The sequence below is a fragment of the Pelodiscus sinensis genome, chromosome 2 (assembly GCF_049634645.1).
Source record: "Pelodiscus sinensis isolate JC-2024 chromosome 2, ASM4963464v1, whole genome shotgun sequence".
Lineage (NCBI taxonomy): Eukaryota > Metazoa > Chordata > Testudines > Trionychidae > Pelodiscus > Pelodiscus sinensis.
This window is the reverse complement of record NC_134712.1, coordinates 131,262-149,432: the sequence shown is the minus strand read 5'-3', so window position 1 is coordinate 149,432 and position 18,171 is coordinate 131,262. Positions and strand designations below refer to the sequence as shown.

Genomic DNA, 18,171 nt, shown 5'->3' with positions numbered 1-18,171 from the left:
AACAGCTAAGTTTACCCTGTAACAATAAAATAGTAACTGTTTAAGCTGTGACCTGACTCCTTCAGTTGCTGTAACAGAACCAAGCACAGTTTAAAAGAACTTCAGCCAGTCATAAGGGACAGGTATAGGAAGAACTTGGGCGTTTTGGATCGTGTCACTCCCAGGTGACAGATCCGTTGGGGCATCTCTCAGTCTTCCCTAGACTGCCCGCTGCGAAGGGATCCTGTATTCTAGCAGCTGAAATCTGAGATGTAACAAGCTCTCCCTGTAAACTTCTTGGGGCACCCGTCAACCTTCTCCAGGTTGCCCGCTGCGAAGAGACCCCGGTCTCAGCAGTTGAAGTCTCGGGTGTATAACACACACACACCCCACTCACTGCCCTGACTGTCGGCTGACAATCTGTAACAACCACTCTGCAGCAGCTGCTCTGAAAAAGTGGGAGGAACCAAGCTAATTCTTTCATAAGACATGTGATAGAATTCAGTAGTAGGGTTGCCAGGTGTCTGGTATTCACCCGGACAGCCCAATATTTTAGGCTCCTCTGAATTTTCTTACCGGACAGAATACCGGACACCTAAAGTGTCCAGTATTTTCTGAATTTTTCCCCAGCCAGGAGGCAAAAATGCCAGGCACCTGGCAACCCTATAAACACTCAGCCCCTGGCCTCTTTCCCCTCCCCCCCCCCCCCCAGTTCCCCTCTGGCTCCCAACAACCCCAGCCCCCCGACCCCAGCCCCCATGCTTACCTGGTTCCCCAAGGCTGCCAGCACGAAATGGCTGCAGGCCAAAAGACCTAGGGGAAGCAATGCTTTCCCCTGGGTCTTAGTGCTCAACTTCTCCTATCCCTGCACTCACTTTTAAAGGGGAAATGCTGTTTTAATTTTTTTGTGGGGGGGGGGTTAAGTCCTTGGAGTCCTTCCCCCCTACTCCCCCCAACAATTTTGGTTTCCCTCCCTTTTTTCCCCTTCAACAGAATTTTTTCCCCTTTTTTTGGGGGGGGGGGGGGGAGATTGGTATTTTTGTTTCAACCATCTGGCAAACCTACTCAGTAGTGGACTGTTTTGCACTCTCAAAAACTGGCCTAATCTGATGACAATTTGTGAACAAAATCATGAAAAAATAGATGGCCCTGTCACAGCCAAAATTCTCAACATGGGCTTAAAAGAATGTTGAACACATGCCGAATACCCTGAAGCCTATTTCTGTAACTGAACAAAGTGCAGGGATAGTTATTTTCAGCAGCATCAACAATAAGTTTGGAAGAAACGGAGTAAGATCTTAAACAGAGAAATAATAAGCATTCAAAAATGAATGGGACAAGCACCATCTCCAGTTCATTTTCTTGCAAATTTCTTCACTTGATGATTACCTGTTCTGGTCACTCCCTCTGAGACACCTGGCACTGGCCACTGTTGGAAGGCAGGACACTGGGTTGGATGCACCTTTGGTCTGACCCCACCTGGCCGCTCTTATGTAAATATTCTCAACACTGAGCATCAAGGTCTGTGACATAGTAGGGATTATGTTCACTCTGTTTGCTTTGTTATGCTGTATGGGATTCCTACTGTCCCGCACTGTTCTGTTGTAACCCGGTGTGTGTGCCTCAGGTTCCCTGGGCACTGCACTGGAACCCAGCTGGGGATGGGAATGTTGAGTGTGGTTTTCACCAAGGGGAAGAGGAGGCTGCCCCATCTTAGCATGAATACAACAATAGCTCAGGCTGTCCTGTAACCTAAGCCTGGGTGGGAGGGAGTAACCAGGTGACACCTTGCCAGGGAATCTGAACAATGTAGGGGGGTGGAGCTGCCTCCAGGCTGGGGGACCAGTTGCTCGGTGTGAGAGTTTTCTCAGCTAGTAGAGGATGTAGGGACAGGGCCCAGGTGCTGGTCCTGGGTCCCCCACTCCTCAAGTTGGGTTGTACTGTTTGCTTCTGGTTCCTGTGTTAACAGCAAGTCTGTGCTATGCTGTGTCCCTCTCAACAAATACACCTTCTGTTCTGCTTGCTGGCTGAGTCACATCTGGCTGCAGGGCAGAGACTCCCCCCCACTCGGTGACAGGGTCAAACCTTAACTGCTGAAGAAGAGAAGATGGCTATTGCATGGGCATCCAGCAATCATCCCTCCATAATGCCAACTATACAACTTCAGAGCTAAGGGTGATCCATGCAAGAAACAGATGTTTGATGATGTTTTAAAGAAAGTGACACCAGAGAACTGGTGGAAATCACTTAAGCACCTGGATTCAGAGACAGGTGAGATGATCACTTCAACGAACAGCTGTAACTCCTTCTGCCAACGTAGGAAGAATATTTTCTTCCTTTGGGCTAATTCATTCCAAACTGAGAATTCGTCTTGGGCCTGAAAAAGCAGGAAAGCTTGTTTTTCTTTTCCAGATTATGAACAACCAGCAAAATGAAGGTGAAGATGACTAGTTAGCTGCAGAAGCCAATATTTTAAGTTTCTCGTGTTGACCTGGCTTTATAATTTTGGGAGGTTTTTTTAAATTTCATTTAACTATGTTAAAAACAGTTTTAACAAAAACAAAACTTTAAAGAAAAAATTGAAAGTGTTTAAATTCAAAGAGTCATATGCTTGTTTTGTTAAAATATATTTACTGTTGAAGAAAAAAAATCCAGAATATAGAACGTTGTTTTAGTTAAATACAACAATGTAAATGTCTGTTTGGTGAGGTTTTCCTCTGAATACGGCATGGCAAGAAAATCCTTAAAATATTAACAATTAACCTGTTGCATCAGAGAGTTCTCCTCCCAATGACGTCATAAATATCTGCTACAATTACCTTCGGTAAATGAAATATCCAAACAATCATTCATTTTCTGATAGGGCTGTAAAACTAATCTGAAAAGTTTTCAAACTAAATCACTGTTTAAAAATATAGTATGTACCTACATCTGAGTTGTGAATAATATGTATTAAAGTTATAACCACCACCAAGAATGCACTTATAGAAAACCATGATTAAATTGAGTCTTCCAGACTCGTGATTTAAATCATGATTTCAATCAAATCCACCTTGGCGCTGTGCATAAAAATGTGCTCAGTATGCTGCCACAATCAGCAGTAGCTAAGTGCCATCAATGACTCCTACAAATGAGGTCAAAGAAATGGTTTATTAAGGTTTGAGCAGGGTCAAGGTGGGCACCAATTCATGGTACTTGAAGATTTTAAATGCACATGTAGGACCTGGCCCTGACACATGGAGCAAACTGCTATGCCATCACGGCACTGGATGGTCAAACTCCAACGGCCAACTACTTCTTTTCAAGTGTGCCAAGTTCAATCTCACTATTCCCAACACTCCAACAAATAAGACAACACAGATGCTTCCCAGGTCAAACCAGTGGCACATGGTGGACTATGCAATGGTACGGTCTAAAGGCATGAAAGATGTATATATCCCCTTGCCATGTGGTGTGGAATGGCATAAAACAGTGAGTGCCAATTTCAGGCCAGTGTCAGAAAACAGGGGCAGACACCCCAGACTGGGGTATTTTCTATAATGAGACTTCACAAGTCAGTAACAAATGTGCACTCCTGGATCACTATTCCAGTATCACCATGGAGTCTCATACACTCCCCCTTAAGGCATCCAGCCCACCTTACCTCCCAAAATAGACCTTATGATTAGGGATGTTAAAATGTGGGTTTTTTAGGTAAACGTGTAACTGCTGGAAATTGCACATCTAGCCACCTGTCTACCATCGGACTGCTGCCAGCAGTGGAGGACGACCGTGGGGGACAGAGCATGCCAGCAGGCTTCCAACTCCCTTCCCCCAATGCTGCTGCCTCTGATATAAATAGGCTGACGTTTAATAAGGACAATTGCAAAGTACTCCACTTAAGAGCAATTCATTTCACATATACAGAATGGGAAGAGACTCTCTAGGAAGGAGTACTGCAGAAGGGATTTAAGGGACATAGCGGACCATAAGCTAAATATGAGTCAACAGTGCAACACTGTTGCAAAAAAAGCAAACATGATTCTGGGCTGTATTAACAGGATCATTGTGAGCAAGACACAAGGAGTCATTCTTCCGTTCTCCTCTTCACTGATTAGGCCTCAGTTGGAGTATTGGGTCCAGTTCTGGGCACCACATTTCAAGAAAGACGTGGAGAAATTGGAGAAGGTCCAGAGAAGAGCAACAAAAATGATTAAAGATCTAGAAAACATGAGCTATGAGGGAAGGCTGAAGAAATTGGGCTTGTTTAGTTTAGAAAGAAGACTGAGGCTGTATCTAAACTACATCCCTTTTTCAGTAAAGGGCTGTAGATTAGGCATGTCGATATTGTAAATGATGCTGGGATTTAAATATCCCATGCTTCGTTTGCATAATTGCAGCTGCCGCTTTTTTCCCCCCCGAAACAGGGCTTTTTCAGAAAAAAATGGAAGTACAGACGGGGCATTTTCAAGAGAAATGCCCCACTTCAAATGAGGAGTACAGGATCTTTCAAAACAGGGCAATACTGTCGAAAATGCCCCATCTAAACTGCTGGGGGGGGTTCCCCCCTCGAAAAAGCCCCATTTTGGAAAAAGCAGCAGCCGCAATTATGCAAATGAAGCCGGGATTTAAATATCCCACACATCATTTGCAATATTGACATGCCTAATCTACATCCCTTTATCGAAAAAGGGATGTAGTTTAGAGACAGCCTAAGAGGGGACATGACAGCGGTTTTCAAGTATCTAAAAGGGTGTCACAAGGAGGAGGGAGAAAAATTGTTCTCCTTGGTCTCCAAGGATAGAACAAGAAGGAATGGGCTTGAATTTCAGGAAGAAAGGTTTAGGTTGGACATTAGGAAAAACTTCCTACCTGTCAGGGTGGTTAAACACTGGAGTAAACTGCCTAGGGGGGTTGTGGAATCTCCATCCCTGGAGATATTTAAAAGCAAGTTAGACAGACATCTATCAGGAATGATATAGACCATGGTTGGTCCTGCCATTATGGTAGGGGACTGGAACTGATGATCTCTCAAGGTCCCTTCCAGTTCAAGTATTGTAGGATTCGTACTCATGAAGTTCTAACACCTGAACATGCACTCTGATTTAGGGTTATTTAATTAGATATACATAATGTAATCTGATTGGCAAGAAACAGATTTGACACATGAAAGCAAAGCCATTAATATTCCCTTTGAACTAAACACACACAAGTGTATTTGTCCATGCATACTGATACACTGACCTTTTCTTTGAAATTCATACCCATGACTATGTCTCCAAACTAAGTTGGTCTGCCAGCACCACACTCCCACTGTTTGAGAGATGTCAAATGCTGGTCAGATCATTGGCTTGTGAGAAGCATCATGTCACTAGCATTCTCATCAGAGTGCCCCAAAAGATAACTCATCACCAAAGAGGATGGATGTGGCTGCCAGGAAAGACCTCCGCAATCAAGAAAAGTTGAAGAAGATACTGGAGACTGCATTAGCTGAGGACCCAGAGAACACCACAGACATTCAGGCAGCCTGACAGAAGCTTAAAGATGTCACACACAATCCAGCATCCAAGGATCTTGGCTTTGTCAGGCTGTAACACCAGGGACTGTTTGATAAGAGTGACCCGAGATAGGCTGGTTACCAGAGAGCAGGCACACCACAGCCACATCCTACATGTTGGACAAGAAATCAGCAAGGACAACAGCCACACATGCGTTACAAACCTAACTGAGGCTAACAAAGAACCACTAGTGCGAGCAGAAGACTTCAGAATTGCGGGAAGCGGCTGCCATGTGCAACATGAAGGCCTTCAATGAAGAAGCGCTATAATCCCAGCTGCTGATGCCGATCAGTTTCTGTTCATGGTTAAGCTGTGGTACGGTCCCGCTTGCCAGCTCCGCACCACGTTCCTCCTCACCGATGGCCTGGTTCCTGCCTGCCAGCGAGCCAGCTGCCCTCCTGCTATCAGAGACACTTTCCACCAACCTGGGCCTCAGGCAAGGAGGGGCTAGGTGAGCGTGTCCATAGCCTTACTCCGTGAGGAGGAGGAGGAGGATCACATGGGTGCCCAGGGAGCCAAGCACAAGCTGCAAAGGGGCCCGGGAGCCCCTCACAATGTCTTCAAGCCAAGATGCTCAGGTAGCTCTAGGGCTGACACAGGCCCAAGCCAACATGATCCAAAGTACCAGGACCATCTCGACTCGTACCCACAGACCCTTTCATCCCCGAGGCGACAGGCCCACATCAGCCTTGTGTGATACTTGCTTCCAGACTTATTTGCTTTCTGTAATTGCCCAACCCTGGCCCGCTGGCTGCCTGCATTAATGTCAGGAAAGCCCTAAGGATTACAAGCAACTGAGCTCGGGGTTTGGGAGAAAGGGACAGTGGATAAAAGGATAAGACCAGCTCTTTGAATTGCCAATGAATGAGGCAGCTCCCAGCAACGACAAAATCCCCAGGCAGGCCCTGAAAAGCGAGCCATTCTCCAGGCAGGATTAAGCACCAGAACAGCCAGCCACACACTTCACAATAGGCAGCCCTTACCCACAAAGGGACAGTTCCTAGGAGTCCACCAGTGCGTGGCGGTTCCCAGCAAGAGGCTCTCTAGAGGTGGGTCCCTTGGTCTGACACGGGACAGTGGTGGCTGGACTCAGTGGTGTGATGCAGAAAGTGAGGGTACAGAGCTCAACGGTCAAACTGCTGAGGCTCCACCTGACAGCCAATGGGGCAACAGGACCCTGGAGACACATGGCCAGAGCCAAGTGCCCTTCCTCCAATCACACAGCAACAGGACTCTACACCAGCCCTTGCTGGGCCCTCCCCCACCCCTTGGCTAAACCTGAATATCTTGCTTTCAGAGCCAAGGGGAGGGAGGGGAGGCCCTCAGCCACTGGGGTGCCGGTCCCGGGAATTCACTCGTATTCTTCCCCCCGCCCCCAGAGAGAACCTTCCTAGACAACTTCACAATTCTTCCTTTTCTGAATGGGTTCTCCAGACTGGGGCAGGGTAGCCTTAGACAGGACAGGCCTCACACCAGCTGCCCTTCATGTGGGAGGTTACTACGTGGGGTCCGACCCTTGGATGTGCTACTGAGTTTGCCCATTTCACACTTCAATAACCAGCCCCAGCTCTCCCCTCGGGTATGGCAGCCGCTTCCTGGGAGAGAGCCCCCAGCACAGAGGGGCCTTTGTTCCCCAACACTCAAGGCTTCAGCCATGGCTTTTCTCCCTCCCCTTTCATCTGACAGTTCCCACCCTGCACACAGCCACGGGAGCCATCCCTATGCAAGTTGGGAGAGGAATGCCACGCCCCTTTCCAAGGGCAGAGAATGCATTGTTCTGCACCACAGACAGCTCCAGGGAAACTGGCCTCCCAGCCAGGACCCCTCCCACCAGACCCCTGGGGCTGACGGGCAGGGAGGCATGTGTCAAGTGCCATGCGCTGGAGGGACATTCCTTCCTGAGTGTAGTGTTTGGAGTCAGACCCATGGCATGCTTCTCCCCTGGGAGCTCTCTGTAAAGGCGCCGAGGTGGAAAGGGTAGGAGATAACCATAATGAAGCTGGAGGCCTGTCTACTGGGCCTGCAGTGTAAACTCATTCTTTATAGCTCCAGGAAAGCCACACCAGGCCCCTGGGCCTCACAGGGCTACAGCCAAAGCCGACTGAGCTCTGCCATGGACTGAGGGGATTGCCAGGCTCCACCAGCCCCAGAGATGCTCCTAGTCCTCTCCCCGTTTCGTATTCAATAATACCCCATTGCCTCAATGTGACCAAAAGGCTGCTCGGGACGGAGGTCCCAGAGTGCAGGCTACACTGGTGTCTTGGGCTCTGCTCACAACAAACAGCATCAGGGCTTTCTGGCTCCACTCCTTGCGCAGAAGCCACATCGACAGGCACGGTGTTTCCACGTCCCAGTGCTGCAAACTCTCTCTGCTTGGAATCAATGACAAGGCCGGAGGACCTGTTCACAGGTCCTCGCATAGGAGAATCAGCAGGCTGGTGCAGCTGCACTGACTTCAGCATGGCAACACACGGGTAACTAAGGGCAGGATTAGATCCCCTGTCTAGAACATAATTAACAGCTCTTCATGAGCTGGCATAGAGCCCCGCTCCCCAACCGGTCACCAGACTGGGCTGGTGCTTAGCGAGAGAGCATCCCAGACCATCACGAGGCCAGCTGCATGGAGGTAACAGAGCAGAACTGTGTTTGATACGGAATTGAAGTGGGGGAGCTTAGACAGCAGCAAGGAATGTATTGGACAGCAAGATATCCCATGTGGCTCCTCCTCTAGGTGCTCACAGGAAATATTTTCCACTCCTCTACTCCCAGTTCGACATAGGCCTTTGCCACAAAAGCTGCTGGATGAGCTCTGCGGCCAAATCCATCGTGCTGCAAAACCTGCACTGTGGCCTTTCCAGCCTGTGGGACTACGGGGCCAAGCATGAACAGAGGAAAGCAGCACCACTAGCAACTGACTTTCTGGGCTGCGCACGTGCAGTCCCCTTCCCTAAAGCTTGCATGGGGAAGGCAGTCTGCACAGGCAACACCTAGCAGGGCACACTCAAGAGCAGATCATTCCTAAGGGAGTCTCTCTGTTTTGCCCAGTTTGGCCCCCAAGCAACCTGCTCAGAGCCAGCTGCTGTGTATGCAGCCAAGGAGGCTCCTGGCAGGTTTGGAAGCAACCAGCCAGCCCATCCTCACAGGCTATTTAATCACCTCACCAAAATACCAGACCAGACCCACTCCTAAACACCTCAGCACCCCCCTGCTGGCATAGAGAGGAGCCCCAACCAAGGCGCACTCCCTTGACAGTCTCTTCGCTTTCACCCACTGATTGTGGTTTGTCTTGGCCCAGCCCCGCCCACTCCAGTGGGAAGGAGGGGGGTGATCTGCCCAGCTCTAGGGCAGCCTATTGGAGTACCAGCCACCCAATCCAACACGCCTAGAGAAGGCAGGTGTGGCACACAGGGCCACTTGGCCCTGAGAATGCTAATGCAGGTGAGGCACATAACAGGACTTTCCTGTAAAAGTAGAAAGGTTGCATTACTGCTGTAGTTGGCACCAGTGAAACCGCGGCTGGGAAATGGGGCAGGTGTCCACAGCTCAAGCAGAATGCTCCAGATCGTCGGGCAGTGTCGGAGAAGAGCCACAAGAATGATTCAAGGGTAAGAAAACAGCAATTTGAGAGACTCCAGGAATTCAATCTATCTATCACAAGGGCAGCCTTCTGTTAAAGGTCACCTGGCTTGCAGCAAGTCTACGCACTCTGCACAAGAAGCCCTGATTCTTGGCACCCCCCATACAGCTGGCCCTGCTGCAAGGAGAAACTACGATGCCAGGCAGGTCAACTGTCCCTGTGGCCTGAAACTCCAGGGGCAATCAGGGAAACGTGGCTTCGAGTCTGCATGCACTGCCTCCACCCAGTCAATGAGAGCTGTGGGGGCAGTGCCTGCGGGCACAGGCAGCATGCACAGCCCAGAGCCTCTTCTAGGAGCGACACAGGGCCGGGGCAGAGCCGGCAGCCACCTGAGGGAAGCGATGCCTGGCTGGAGCCTGCAGCCCTCATGCTCTTCTGCACCGCAATCCCTGGCCCCAATCCTGAGCCACCACCTGCAACCCCAAACCCCTCTCAGAGCCCTCACCCCCTTAGAGATGTTAAATATCGGTTAACTGAATAGTCGAGTAACCTCATGAATTCTTATTCTATAGTTCCCGGGGGCAGGGCCAGCAGCCAGTGCACTCTGGCCCCGCTCCCAATGAGCCCCCTGCCATTCCACTGAGCCAGTTTAAAAACAGCCCTCCTTACAGACTGGCTGCCAGTTGCCCCACGCTGCTGCCTCTGATACAAAGGCAGCAGTGTGGGGTGGCAGCAGACCCTGTCCAGGGGGGAGGGGTCTGAGCTCCCGGCCCCTGCACGAGCCGGAACTTGAGCCAGGCTGCCTGTATTTAAATACAGAGTGGCAGCGGGGATAGGTACCGGACCTGGCACAATTCGGGACTGAGCAGGGCTGCTGGCCAACCTGCTAAAAAAATGTACTGGGGGGAGAAATGTACTCTGTAGCATTAACTGATACATTTTTGCTTATCGGGCAATCGATTATACTATTACATCCCTAACCCCCGCCCAGATCAGAACCTCTTCCCACACTCCAACCCCCTGACCCTGCCCTGAGCCCACTCCTGTACTACGAAGTCCTCATCATCAGCCCAGAGCCCTCTCCCACACCCCAAACTCCTCATTTCTGGCTCCACCCCAGAACCTAGGGGAAGCCCCAAGCCTCCAAGCCCCTCCACAGGACTGTGTGGGGCCTGCGACTGCCATTCACCCACGGGGGGAGGGGGGGGGGGAAATCAAATAAAAGCTAGATTCCCCACCCCAATTTAGCATAACAAAAAGATGGTTACAAGAGTAATTTGATCAGTCTAGAAAAACTTATCTGGAGAACAAATATTTGACATTGGACCCTTCAGTCTAGCGTCACTAAAATTCAGACTGGAAATAATGCATACGTTTCTAACGGGGGTTAATTAACCATTGAGACAGAGCACCTCCAAAGTCAGCTCCCCACCGCAATCTCTGGTGTCTCTTGGAGGTCCCCCAGCCATCATAATATTGATCTGATCCAGCCAGTCTTGTTAGACAAGATGCGACGAGGTCCCCATACAAGAGGGTGCAGGTCCAGGATGGGAGAGATGCTAGGCCAGCAAGAGGGCAACTGAACCAGTAACAAAGGCAGCAGCTCAGCAACAGAGTGCTGAACAGAAACAGCTCATACTCTGCAGCAACAAAACCACATGCAGAGCAGTGCTCACCATAACCCAGGGCTGCAGAAAGCAGAGCAAAGTAGCACACACGACTTCCCAGTGCTGCAGTACATGGGATAAGGCAAAAGCAGAACAGACTCCAAGCACAAGCACATACACACACCAGAGTACAAAACCCCCAAACCAATGGGAAGGTATGAGGACATGGGCTGTGAAGACACATTCACAGAGGGCTGACTGCTCCTTGGCAGTAGTGAGACAGCCCCCTTAATGCAGATCAGCTGGATTTCCTGCCATTTTACACCACACATCATGCCTAGGGCATGTAAATAGTTAGCCAGTAAGCCTGGACTTAGCGGTTAACGTTCACAATTACATGCAGGCTCCTGCCTGACCCTAGGGAGCCAGCTGCCGTCCCGAGCTGCTGCCCCTGATACAGAGGGAGCCAGCTCTCCAGAACAGGGCTGAAGGCAGGAGCCACTGTGCACCAGTGAGAAACTCAATGGTTACGTGTTTACCCAATGACCCACTTTTAGCATCCGAACCAGGCCCTGAGGAAGGCACTTCAAAGACAGCAAAACACGGAAATACCAGGACACATTCCAGCCAAGACACAAAGCAAGGCCTCTCGGAGCCACCAGCTGACTTCACAGGCACCTCAGAGGGAACTGCCGCGGAATGCAGCAGCTGTCCCATTGCTAACTGCAGCATGACAAGAGTTTAGAGCAGAAGCAAAGTGGACTTCCAGGTCCAGATGAATCTTCAAGGGACTGGAGGGAGTGAGAAGAAAAACCCTGAGCTAGAATGTGGCCAGGACACCAGAACTAACCCACCACTTTCACAAAGAGCCGTGGGATCTGTGTGGCCACAACTGCTCAGAGCCTCAATTTAAACCTCCTGAGAGACACCATAACACCGCATCACAGTATCTACCAATATTCCAGCCATGCCTATAATCCCACCAAGACTCCGATACCAACGGTGTCACTGTTTTGTTGATTTACTAGCTTTCAGGTTCTTCCGGGGTATTCCCCGTGTCGAGCTGCTTGTCTGCTACGACTCCTGTAATCTTCAGTCACTGCTGTCCAGGGTTTGACAAAAAGGGAAGCTGTGGCAGGGGGAAGGATGAGAGTGGAGCGAGGAAACCGGCTCCTCAGATCGGACCAGTACAACAGCAGCTGCCCCAGCATACACACTTCATCTAGAAAAGCAGTTCTTGAACTGCAGGGTGAGACTGCAAAGGGGGTCATGACCAGGGTTCTTTTGGTCCATCTTGACAAGAATGTGCCAGAAAAAAAGTCTGGTTGTCTAATGTTTTTTGGACTGTTCATAAAAACTAGTTTCAGCACTTGGCATCCCTGTAATGCTAACAGATTCGAACACTAATCACATAAATGCAGTTTCTAAGCTAATTTGCTTAATTTCCTGCAGCTTGTATGTTTAGACAAGGCCCAAGATGCAGACAGTTCCACAGAGACCAAGGGGGCCTGCTCACTGCCAACCCTCCTTCCCACTAGGAACGTGAATGGGTAACACCTAAACGGGTGATGTTTACCAGGTAACAGTTACGCATAACCTGTGAGCAGCTCTGCCAGCCATGTCCCACGGGGCTCCCGGCTCATGCAGGGTCAGAAGCAGCGCCCCCCGCCCCTGTTCAATCAGTGAAACTTACTATTAACTAAAACAGGATTTTACAGCTGAGTGCAACATAGCATAGCTAGGGAAGAGATGAAGCCACTGAATCTTTCCTGATTGTCCAGTCCATGCCAAGGCTGAGTCAGCACTGAGAAGATAGAAGGAGCAGCTTTACTCTGCCTCTGAAGTAAACAACCCAGAAGCCTCCACCCCAGTAAAATACAAGTTTGTGGTAATTAGCCCAGAACAGGCTCCACCTGGCCTCGGAAGGCGACAACTGCAGCTCTCTGGTTTCATGCAGCTGGGCTGGGCTCAGAGCTTCAGGAACTCAGCCTGAAGACAAAGGAGGCAGCTCCTGCTCCAGGCCAACTGCAGTGAAGCAGGCAGGAACGCTACAGCCCAAGCAGCTCTCACCTACCAGGAAAGGGCAGGGAACCAGAACAGGAACAACCCTATGCAAAGCCCAGAGCTTGCCAGGGCACCCATAAGAGGGCTCGACAATCGGCGTAATCTACTCGCCCGTGGCAAGCAGACAAGCCGGCACAGCCACGCAGCGCGCCGAACTGCGGCTGGTGAGCGGGGCTCATAAGCACGATCCCAACCTCCCTCCTCCCCACTAGGAGCCAGCAAGGGGCGCGCTTTGGACCAGGTGCATTCTGGAACCTTCTGCCATGGGTCAGAGTCACTTCAGGAGTTTGGGCAGGAAGGAAGTGCACAGAAGATCTGGCACCCCTCAATGAGACTCCTCAGTTACATTCCTTCAGCATGGAATATAAGCAATATTAGCCTTCTCATCTCCAGCCACACTTCCCTTGGTGGGACTTCAGCTGCCATATTTAATTTGGATGATTTCCCAAGTCAGACCCTCCCCATAACAGCCCTGTATCTCCATCTGCCAGCCTTCCTCCTCTCAGCCATTCAGCACTGCAACCATCCTTACACATCTGGTGTCAAGATTGGTTCCTTGCCCCAGCGCCTTCCTCCTCTCCATCTAACTAGCCTGCCTGAGCTACCCCAGTCTCACATCTCCCATCACTACTCCAAGACAGATTAGAGGCCTCCTCCTCCACTCCTTCCCTGCATACAGTGACGTCTATATTTACAAATGTTATTAAAGCTAATGTTAAAAATGTACATCATACAGAGATTAAGAAAAAAGTGTCCATCTGAATATAGTGCTCAGATGCTTCACAAGTACAAAGTTTGTTTTAAAAGTCATAAAAAGTCATATTGCTTTGAATCCCTGCCCAATTCCACCTTCCTACACAGTCTCACTCGCTCTGCTCCGCCCAAGTTTCTTCTGACCTCCCCCCAACAACTCCTTCACCCACACACTCCAGACTCAATGCCTTCTTTTATGACTTGCCCTAACCCATTGCATCTGTTAGCCAAGCTCTTCCCTGCCCTATAACAAAATTTGTTAGACTAAGCTCATGCCATTTGATATTGCATTTGTCCACCATGAACTGAACACGGAGACTGAATTAAGTGATCCAAGAACCCTTCCAAACTCTAATGCAAGAATGTGATCTGCTGTGCTTGCAAATTAAACCCTTCAACACAAGAACCTGCTGTTTGTTCCCCTGCTGTATATATTGACAGCCTGCAGAAGTCATCCTACCCAGGCTGAAAAGTGAAGGCATCAATAGAAAGCTGGGTGCCACCTTTCCTGGAACTCAGGCACTACAGCAATGGACACAGGGTAAATATAAAACCCTAAAAAGATCCAGGGGACTAAAGGGCCACACAGAACTTAACATTTCAAACTAAGGCTTGGTCCACACCAGAACTAGATGTTAAATGTCAGTTAATTTAACAGTCAAGTAACCTCATGAATTCCTATCAGTTACTCCACTAGTCTATAGTTCTGCGTAGGCAGGCCAGCAGCCAGTGTGCCCCAGCTCCACTCCGGAGGAGCCCCCTACCACTGTGTGTTGCTGAAATCAGCTCCCCTTGTGAACCGGATGCCTGTTAGCCAATGCTACTGCTGCCTCTGATACAGAAGCAGCAGCCCCTGCTGGGGGGAGGGGGAAGGTTAATCTGAGCTCCCAGACCCAGTGTGAGCCAGGCTGCATGCCCACCTAGCTCCTAATACTCTTTAAATGCAGAGCAGTAGCAGGGATAGATCCTGTTACAAACCAGGTCTGATCTGGGATGCTGGCAAGCCTGCTAAAAAAATGTACTGGAGGGAGGAAGGGAGGGAGAATGTGTGCTGTCCATAGCATTAATCAATAAGCTGTTGCTTATCAGTTAATCAACTACACTACAGCCAGTCCCCGAGTTGCGACTTACGACCGTTCGCAGTTACGACCAAAACTGTCGTAAATGGCGGACCCCGTGGCTGCGTGTAACTCTATGGGGTCCGACTTACGAACAAACCGAGTTACGACCAATTGCTTGGTCCGTAACCGGTTGATAAGTCGGAGAGAGGCTGTATTACATTCCTAACCAGGATCTTATGTCAGTTTAATGACATTGCCCAGGTACAGAAAACCCACAAGGCTGAGCAAAGTAGTTCTATAGACCTAAGTGCTATGTCAATGGAAAGGCTTCTCTAGGCAACATAGCTATTGCCTCTCATGAAGATGAACTAACTCTGCAGCCAGGAGAAGCTTTCCTGTCAGCTTAGGTAAGGTCTTCCGTGCGCACTACAGCAGCACCACTGACCAAGTGCAGCTATGTTGAGGCTTGCTGTAGACGTAGAGCCATTAGAGAGTACTCTGGTCCTGCGTCCCCAGCATGGGACAGCCCCACCAGGAAAGACAAGTGCTCCAAATAATACACAGATCAAATCTATCCTTGCAAGCTGCCAGCACCCGGTCCAACTGCCACAGAGTAAAGCTGCCTTTACACACAGCAGGATTCTCCCAGAGAACGGGGTAACAAGAGCAAGTGACATGGAAGAGGTACTGGGAGGAGAAGAGATACATTGTTCCAGACTTCTCCCAAGCCCCTCTCCTCCAGGCAACCAATGCTGATGAAACTGAACAGGCAAGGGGTCTTGCCTGTGGAAAGCAGTCCCAGCCCTAACAGAAGGCAGACATTTGAACCGGACCGAGGCTTTTCCAAGACCATTCCTACACAGAAACAAAGCTGGATTCCCCACTGCCCCTCCAGCTCCGTATTCTCTGCGGCCATGCGCCAACAGCCTTCTCTTCCATCTCTCCTGCCTTCGGAGCCTCCTCGGACATCCCGCTGCTTCCTCCCCCTCGCTAGCAGGGCCCTTTCCCCACGGCTCCTCGCACCACGCCCGCCCCGGTGCCCCCCCAGCCCCCCGGCTCCGTGCGCTGCCGGGACCCCCGGGCCTGACCTTGGGCAGCTCCCGCAGCTGGTTGGCGTCCAGCAGCAGCTCCTCGAGCGAGCGGCTGTAGCGGTAGATCTCCTCGGGCACGGCCTGCAGCGAGCAGTGCCGCCGGTCCAAGGCCTCCACGTGCCGGTTGCAGCGCCACAGCGGCGGCATGCAGCGCAGCATCCTCCCGCCCGGTGGCAGGGGCCGAGCCGCGGGGGGGGGAAGCGGGCCGGGGCGGGGCGCAGCCGGGGCCGGCGGGGGGGGGGGGCCGGCGGGGGGAGAGGGGGAGCGGGGGCCGGGCCGGCGGAGGGGGGCGGGGGCCGGGCCGGGGGGGGGCAGCCGAGAGGAGGGGGGGAGCGGGGGCCGGGCCGGCGGGGGGGGGCAGCCGAGGGGAGGGGGGGAGCGGGGGCCGGGCCGGGGAGGGGGGGCAGCAGAGGGGAGGGGAGGGGGGGAGCGGGAGCGGGGGCCGGGCCGGGGGGGGGGGGCAGCCGAGGGGAGGGGGGGAGCGGGGGCCGGGCCGGGGGGGGGCAGCCGAGGGGAGGGGGGGAGCGGGGGCCGGGCCGGGGGGGGGGGCAGCCGAGGGGAGGGGGGGAGCGGGGGCCGGGCCGGCGGGGGGGGGGCAGCCGAGGGGAGGGGGGGAGCGGGGGCCGGGCCGGCGGGGGGGGGCAGCCGAGGGGAGGGGGGGAGCGGGGGCCGGGCCGGCGGGGGGGGGGGGCGGGGGCCGGGCCGGGAGGGGTCCTGACGCTCCGGCTGCTCAGCGGCGCCGGGTCCCCGTGTCAGGAGCGATTCGGGCTCCGCCCAGGCCCGGCTGCCTCAGACTCAGGCCGCGGCGGTTCCGACTCCAGCCCGGGTCGCTGCAGCGCTCGGGCCCCGCCGGCTCCTCAGGCCGCTCCGCCCCCCGCGATGGGCCCTGGGAAGCCGAGTCCGAGCACGGCGCACTACACCTCCCGGCATGCCCCGCGGGGCGCCCATTGTGCTCTGCGGCTCCCGGCATGCCCCGCGGGGCCCGGCCCCCGCCCCGCCCCGACTCCCGGCATGCCCCGCGGGGCGCCCATTGTGCTCTGCGGCTCCCGGCATGCCCCGCGGGGCCCGGCCCTGCCACGGCTCCCGGCATGCCCCGCGGGGCGCCCATTGTGCTCTGCGGCTCCCGGCATGCCCCGCGGGGCCCGGCCCTGCCACGGCTCCCGGCATGCCCCGCGGGGCGCCCATTGTGCTCTGCGGCTCCCGGCATGCCCCGCGGGGCGCCCATTGTGCTCTGCGGCTTCCGGCATGCCCCGCGGGACCCGGCCCGGCCCTGCCCTGCCCTGCCACGGCTCCCGGCATGCCCCGCGGGGCCCGGCCCTGCCCTGCCACGGCTCCCGGCATGCCCCGCGAAGAGGGCCGGCCCACACCTGGGTGTCCGCGCGCGCTTAGTTCTCCCCGCCCCCACGGGCCAGGGCCCCATCCTACCCCCCCACATCCCCCCAACATCCCCGCCCTCGACACCCCCTCTGTCCTGTCCCCCACATCTCCCCGACACCCCCCACCCTGCTCCCCACATCCCCCCGACACCCCCGCCCCGCCCTGCCCCCCACATCCCCCCAACACCCCCGCCCCGTCCTACCCCCCCACATCCCCACCCTGCCCCCCACATCCCCCCAACACCCCCGCCCCGCCCTGCCCCCCACATCCCCCCGACACCCCCCGCCCCGTCCTACCCCCCCACATCCCCCCGACACCCCCGCCCCGCCCTGCCCCCCACATCCCCCCAACACCCCCGCCCCGCCCTGCCCCCCACATCCCCCCAACACCCCCGCCCCGTCCTACCCCCCCACATCCCCGCCCTGCCCCCCACATCCCCCCGACACCCCCGCCCCGCCCTGCCCCCCACATCCCCCCGACACCCCCGCCCCGTCCTACCCCCCCACATCCCCGCCCTGCCCCCCACATCCCCCAACACCCCCGCCCCGTCCTACCCCCCCACATCCCCGCCCTGCCCCCATCATCCCCCCAACACCCGCGCCCCGTCCTACCCCCCCACATCCCCACCCTGCCCCCCCACATCCCCCCAACATCCCCGCCCTCGACACCCCCTCTGTCCTGTCCCCCACATCCCCCCGACACCCCCCCAACACCCCCGCCCCGTCCTACCCCCCCACATCCCCACCCTGCCCCCATCATCCCCCCAACACCCGCGCCCCGTCCTACCCCCCCACATCCCCACCCTGCCCCCCCACATCCCCCCAACATCCCCGCCCTCGACACCCCCTCTGTCCTGTCCCCCACATCCCCCCGACACCCCCCACCCTGCTCCCCACATCCCCCCAACACCCCCGCCCCGTCCTACCCCCCCACATCCCCGCCCTGCCCCCATCATCCCCCCAACACCCCCGCCCCGTCCTACCCCCCCACATCCCCACCCTGCCCCCCACATCCCCCCAACACCCCCGCCCCGTCCTACCCCCCCACATCCCCACCCTGCCCCCATCATCCCCCGACACCTCCCACCCTGCTCCCCACATCCCCCCGACACCCCCGCCCCGTCCT

At 54.2% G+C, this 18,171-nt stretch overlaps 1 protein-coding gene across 48 annotated transcripts in view; it reads right to left on the bottom strand.

Moving 5' to 3' along the window:
* The window catches only part of SCRIB (scribble planar cell polarity protein), a 264,687-nt gene extending 248,789 nt beyond the window's left edge, over positions 1 to 15,898 (bottom strand). For 32 of the 48 annotated variants that reach the window (XM_075919845.1, XM_075919854.1, XM_075919863.1 and 29 more), the window contains exon 1: positions 15,667 to 15,895. In XM_075919845.1, the coding sequence (XP_075775960.1) occupies positions 15,667 to 15,828 (162 nt within the window). In that variant the 5' untranslated portion in view covers positions 15,829 to 15,895. Of the gene's footprint in view, positions 1 to 15,666 lie in introns of all 48 variants that reach the window. The other 16 variants (XM_075919859.1, XM_075919864.1, XM_075919865.1 and 13 more) reach the window with 3 other exon arrangements.
* Between the last annotated feature and the right edge of the window lie 2,273 nt (positions 15,899 to 18,171).